Genomic DNA, 6,140 nt, shown 5'->3' on the forward strand with positions numbered 1-6,140 from the left:
AGTCGAACGCACCCAATGGCTCCTCCCCATTCCCAATTATCAAAAAACCCACTAATTGAATGGGTCGCGTAATTATCGCTATGAATTCTGGGAGTCTGTGCAACTTCAAGACCGCAGCTCTCGTGTTACTTATAACAAGGAAGGAATATTATTCTATGTCTTTAATGGCGACCGAATGATTGATTGATATAATGTAGTGTTTCATTCTATATCCTGTTTTGATAAGATATCGACATTTCGTAAACATTCGATATACAATTAAACCATAATTGGTCCGTCTTGTTTCTTTGTCACCCAGAAACTTCACAACTGTGTTGTGAGCGGATTTTCAGCGCTTAAAATTTTGTGGTACTTCTACGTTTCTGCGCTTTTGTAAATGTAGATCGTATGTTTTGTCATTTGATTAAAGCGTTTGAAGACTTTGCAGCGCGCTGACACCAATCGGCCACCGTAGCTTAGCAACCGAATCATAACAATTCTTATTCCGTTTAGAGTTTTCATTTGAACATTTAAAGCAGCTCAGACTTGCAGTTTATCAGCAAGAGAGAAGACGCGAAAGATGTCCATCGTGAAAACCACCGTGAATCTCCAGAGGATTGACTGGCTGCTGCCGACAGGTGCAGTCAGTGTGCGGATCGCCCCGGAATACATCCCCGGTCCAGTTGGCCGAGGTAAGGATGGCAAAATGATGCCCAGACTAACTCAGCACTTAAAGAGTTAAAGTCAGAATATGCTTGACTAGTCTTCTTGAATCTTCTGTTCTATTATCTTGTTTTAGAAGTACATGTCTAAATAATAAAGTAGTTCACCTTTAGCTTTAATATACGGGAGTCTTTTTGCATGTCTACTACATTATATAATGAAATCAGTAAAATCTGTGGCTGTGCTGTGTTTAAACATCAGAGAAAATCATCATGAAGTGGTAAAGTAACAGCTGAATATGTCCTAATATACGGCGTTTCCCCGAAAATAAGACAGGGTCTTATATTCATTTTTGTTCCAAATGACGCGTATAGTATAACATGCTACAGTATATTTACCGGTATTCATGAACAAAAATCCACATTTATTCAAACACAGACATTATGTCATCTTCTAACAGTATCTTTCCATGTAAACAATTTGACGGTGAATTTATTCATGAACAAAATTCTGCTGTATACTGCATATGTTTATTCAAATATAGTCGTAATGTCATGTTCTTCTGGAACATCATTGTAAATCTCCAAGTTCCAAATTCCGTCCTGAATATCTCGCAACTCAATTTCCTGTAGAACCAGTGTCCCCAATCTCTCATGTTTAGCAATAACTCTGTCCTTAAATGAGCGCCTCTTGTCCATGTAGCCTTCTCGTAGTATAACCGCATCTCATTCTAGTTACCGTACAATCCATGGGACAATAACTAGGGCTTATATTACGAGCTTCTTGAAAAATCATGTTAGGGCTTATTTGCGGGGAAACGCGGTAGTAATCAGAAAAAGCATAAATCTTAGTTTGGTACCTTGAGAGTGAATAAATAATGCAACTTATGGAAAGTGTAAGATATGTAAAGGATTTGACTTAATAGCCAGTTGTTGATGCCAGCATTTGGATTGAGTGGGCTGCTATATTTGATGCACATGAACCTTTCCAGTGTTGTTTTTCGCTGTTGTTCTGCATATCAGGGAATCTGTGCACAAACTGGCTTGTTTTTATAGGTCAGGTTCCCCTGCTGAAACGCAGACGGCCCAAGTCAAGACCAGCGCATAAGTTTCCCAAGCGTGTGTTTCCTGTATCCAATAAAGACGGGGGAATTTTTCTTAGTGTGCAATACCGACTGCCAAGTGTGATATCTGTGATGGTTGTGATGTAGTGTTGTTGTACAGTGACATAATGTTTCATTTAAATTAAATATGCTGTCCCCTGTCTTTATAATCCCAAAGGACAAACCAGTTCCAGTGATGCTGGCCGTCGGAAGAAGTGCCGCACCAGGCCGCCGGCAGCCAGCTCCCTGACCACGTCTGCCTCTCCTGGATCTGCTGCCATCCCGGTGGCAACCAGCAGGGGTCAGCAGGGCACAGGCCGCCGTAGAAAAACGGCGGGAGGCCGGTCAGGGCGAAGAAGGAGGTATGACCAACAGAAGGGGTTAGAGCCTAAGCCCAGCTCACCAACCTTCTCCTCCTCTTCATTTTTATTTCCGTCTTCAGTCCCCTCCCCTTTTGTTTCATCCCCATTTCTTTTTATGGGCTCCTCTGTTTTATCCCCACACTTAGTCACACCTGTAAGCCCAGCTCCACATCCATTTTCAGCTCCAGGCATGGTTCATCTGACCCCTCTGCTTCAGGCTCCAGCACAGGCTGTAGCCGCCTCATCTCACCTGGAAAAATTCTATTGGTTGTATAACTATTATGTAACAAAGTACTCTAAAATGACCTATGACGCCAAGTGCTTTACTGAGTACTGGTGTCAGGAGTTTTGGAACAGACATTTAAATGAAATTAACTTAGCGAAACAGGGGAAGAATGAGGATAATGAGGGTACTCATTCAACCAAGAGGCGTAGGATTGATGAAGATGAGTTCATCTTTCCTATTGATGCACTGGAGCAGCTAAGTACCATGCCCAGGGCTCAGGAGATGGGTGTGGAGATGGGCTATCAGTCAGATGCACATAGCTACATTTCCCTGTAGATTCAGCACATAATTACACGAGACTTGTCATACGTACTTAGGATAAGATAAAATTAGGATATGTTACCATGTAGTTCTATAGCATAAGGTACTATAGGATAAGCTTAAGATAGGATAAGGTTAAGATTGTATAGAATAAGATAAAGATAGGACAAGTTAAGATAGTCTTAACTTGTATGCCATTTTATGTTTTACAAAGACATGATAAATTACCATAAGTTTAGGATAAGATTATATGAGATAACATAGTATAAGAATAAGATAGGATTGCATAGCATAAGATAAGAAAGATAGGATAAGATAACATAGAATAAAATTAAGATAGGATAGGTTACGGTAAGCTTAAGATTGTATAACATAGGATTAGATTAATTATAAATAAAGCAGTCCTCCTTAGAGGGGGGGTGGTGGAGGGAATATTTAAGAAATAAAAATAGGATTAATTAAGATAAGGTTAAGATAAGATTGTATAACATAGGATTAGATTAATTGTAAATAAAGCAGTCCTCCTTAGAGGGGGGGTGGTGGAGGGAATATTTAAGAAATAAAAATAGGATTAATTAACATAAGGTTAAGATAAGATTGTATAACATAGGATTAGATTAATTGTAAATAAAGCAGTCCTCCTCAGAGGGGGGGTGGTGGAGGGAATATTTAAGAAATAAAAATAGGATTAATTCAGAAGGTTAAGATAAGATTGTATAACATAGGATTAGATTAATTATAAATAAAGCAGTCCTCCTTAGAGGGGGGGTGGTGGAGGGAATATTTAAGAAATAAAAATAGGATTAATTCAGAAGGTTAAGATAAGATTGTATAACATAGGATTAGATTAATTGTAAATAAAGCAGTCCTCCTTAGAGGGGGGGTGGTGGAGGGAATATTTAAGAAATAAAAATAGGATCAGTTAACATAAGGTAAAGATAAGATTGTATAACATAGGATTAGATTAATTGTAAATAAAGCAGTCCTCCTTAGAGGGGGGGTGGTGGAGGGAATATTTAAGAAATAAAAATAGGATCAGTTAACATAAGGTAAAGATAAGATTGTATAACATAGGATTAGATTAATTGTAAATAAAGCAGTCCTCCTTAGAGGGGGGGTGGTGGAGGGAATATTTAAGAAATAAAAATAGGATCAGTTAACATAAGGTTAAGATTAGATTGTATAACATAGGGGGGCGGCATGGTGGTGCAGTGGTTAGCACTGCTGCCTCACACCTCTGGGACCCGGGTTCGAGTCTCCGCCTGGGTCACATGTGTGTGGAGTTTGCATGTTCTCCCCATGTTGTCGTGGGGTTTCCTCCGGGTACTCTGGTTTCCCCCCACAGTCCAAAAACATGCTGAGGCTAATTGGCGTCGCTGGATTGCCCATAGGTGTGCATGTGTGAGTGACTGGTGTGTGAGTGTGCCCTGCGATGGGCTGGCCCCCCATCCTGGGTTGTTCCCTGCCTCGTGCCCATTGCTTCCGGGATAGGCTCCGGACCCCCCGCGACCCAATAGGATAAGCGGTTTGGAAAATGGATGGATGGATGGATGTATAACATAGGGCTACAGTGAAGAAATCAAAAATTTCAAGGCAGCATGAAGGTAACGCACAATCAGGGATGTGCAATTTCTGAGGCATGTATTCAAAAAAAGTATTTTAATTGTGTTTTATCATTCATATTTGACTTAGTTCATGAAATAAAATGTTTTTTTCTACAGACTTTGATCAGTGTTTTTGTATTTTGTAAAATACGAGAAATACTGTATGCATGGTAATGTCAGGTGTGCAAAATGTTTGTGCTAACAAAGGACACAGAGCCCCTAGAAGGGCACAGAGCCAGGCTGAGCACCACAGCGCTATCCAGCCCATGGCTGCCGATGGTCACATTCCACCAGAACCCCCCCAACACTAACTCCCCAGGGAACTTCCAAGCAGCAGAGCAGATTCCAACAACCGAGGATCAAAGGAAAAGAAAAGATACTGGCAGGAAGAAGATGATCTTGTGGCCAAAGGTTAAAAATGTAGAAGTTTGGAGAACAAATGTGTTACAAATGAAATATTATTTGAAATGTGCTACAGCTTAATCATTCTATCATACATCCATCCATCCATTTTCCAAACCGGAGACTCGAACCTGGGTCCCAGAGGTGTGAGGCAACAGTGCTAACCACTGCACCACCATGCCGGCCCACAAATTTAAACAAATTCATTTTAAATAACTTTAATCTCAGAGCCAATTGCCATGTGCCCACAAATATTTCAATTATTATTGTTTATGATTATAAATGCCGAATACATTCCTGGAGCCTTCGATTTAGCATACACAGTGCCCTCTACAGGATTCTATCGAAACAGCATCTCTCAACCTCGTTCACAAGATTTGTCTTTTTCACAAAACGTTTTTCTTTGTAAATCCCAAAATCTTCCTATAAATGTATGTATGAATGCTTCTCGTCTTTTTCAGTCACACGAAGCCTTTATAAATGAGCTCCCCGATTAATCTGTTTACATGAAAACATCTTAATTGCGTTAAGGCATGTAAACGTAGCCACCTAACGAAAGGTAACCACGTGACTTAGCAGACTGCATGTTCCTCATCTCCTCTGTATGGACCATAGAGCTGTGTATCGGAGAGTCTGACAACACGCTACGTTTCAAGATACAGGCATTACAATTCAATGCGCTGCTCTATTTTGCCATTCTTTTTTTAAAAAATCTTCTTTTAGAAAAACATGGCACATTATAGAGAGCACACCACCAAATGGATGAAATCTGAGTAAAAACATTTGATTTTTAACGCAATCAGAATAAAGGGGTCTGCATTTATCACTGTCCCTGTAACAATCCAGCATCGTAGCACTACAGCTATTTCGGATTCAGCCAACGAATAACGTTGCTAGTCAGCAGCCTTGTGCAAGCTACTGAAAATTGCTAATTACCAATTACTGCATATAAAAGTAATTATAATAAGGGTGGGATTCGACCGTGTGTCTGCCTGGGGGGTCGCCGGCCAGGATCGCCAGCAGTTTGGACGTGTGGTTGGTCATCAATGTGCTGCATCAGTGTCTGCTCCCTCTGCCTGACCTGCCCTGTATAATTACATAATCAAGGAAAATAACAGTGGGCTAAAGGTTGCATAGTGATCACAGTAACATCGCGTCGATGTTGAAATACATGGTGCAAACAAAAGTAGTGGAATTACACTGATGAGTTACTACCAACACTGCTAGGCAGCTAGGTTTGCTAATGCTAATGTTAGCAGCGCACCCATATGCTGCTTCCTCTCGCAAGATAAGGCAGCGTTACTGTCACTGTGTAAATACAATGAGATCTCTTTGGAGCAAGCCTGTCGATACCATGTTAAGTGTAAAACCACAAGTAAAATACCTTAAAAATAATAGAAATATAGATGGTGCTGAACCATGGTGAACAGTGGAGTCATAACAGGCTGTGCGTTGTGTTCAGTCACCTTTCACTGTAAATT

At 40.5% G+C, this 6,140-nt stretch overlaps 1 protein-coding gene across 3 annotated transcripts; it reads left to right on the forward strand.

Moving 5' to 3' along the window:
- Positions 1 to 424: 424 nt before the first annotated feature.
- Positions 425 to 5,101, forward strand: LOC125728139 (uncharacterized). 3 transcript variants are annotated; one of them, XR_007388937.1, is made up of 3 exons: positions 428 to 671; positions 1,923 to 3,238; positions 3,469 to 5,101. XR_007388937.1 is itself a non-coding variant. In XM_049005212.1 (2 exons), the coding sequence occupies exons 1-2, from the start codon at positions 560 to 562 to the stop codon at positions 2,666 to 2,668; spliced, it is 858 nt and encodes a 285-aa protein (XP_048861169.1). In that variant the 5' UTR covers positions 425 to 559; the 3' UTR covers positions 2,669 to 5,101. The 3 variants fall into 3 exon arrangements, 1 of the variants encoding a protein (XP_048861169.1); XR_007388936.1 differs by having other exon boundaries at positions 431 to 671; positions 1,923 to 3,121; positions 3,239 to 5,101; XM_049005212.1 differs by having other exon boundaries at positions 425 to 671; positions 1,923 to 5,101.
- The last annotated feature ends 1,039 nt before the right edge of the window (positions 5,102 to 6,140 follow it).

This window comes from Brienomyrus brachyistius, unplaced genomic scaffold (assembly GCF_023856365.1).
Source record: "Brienomyrus brachyistius isolate T26 unplaced genomic scaffold, BBRACH_0.4 scaffold169, whole genome shotgun sequence".
Taxonomy (NCBI): domain Eukaryota; kingdom Metazoa; phylum Chordata; class Actinopteri; order Osteoglossiformes; family Mormyridae; genus Brienomyrus; species Brienomyrus brachyistius.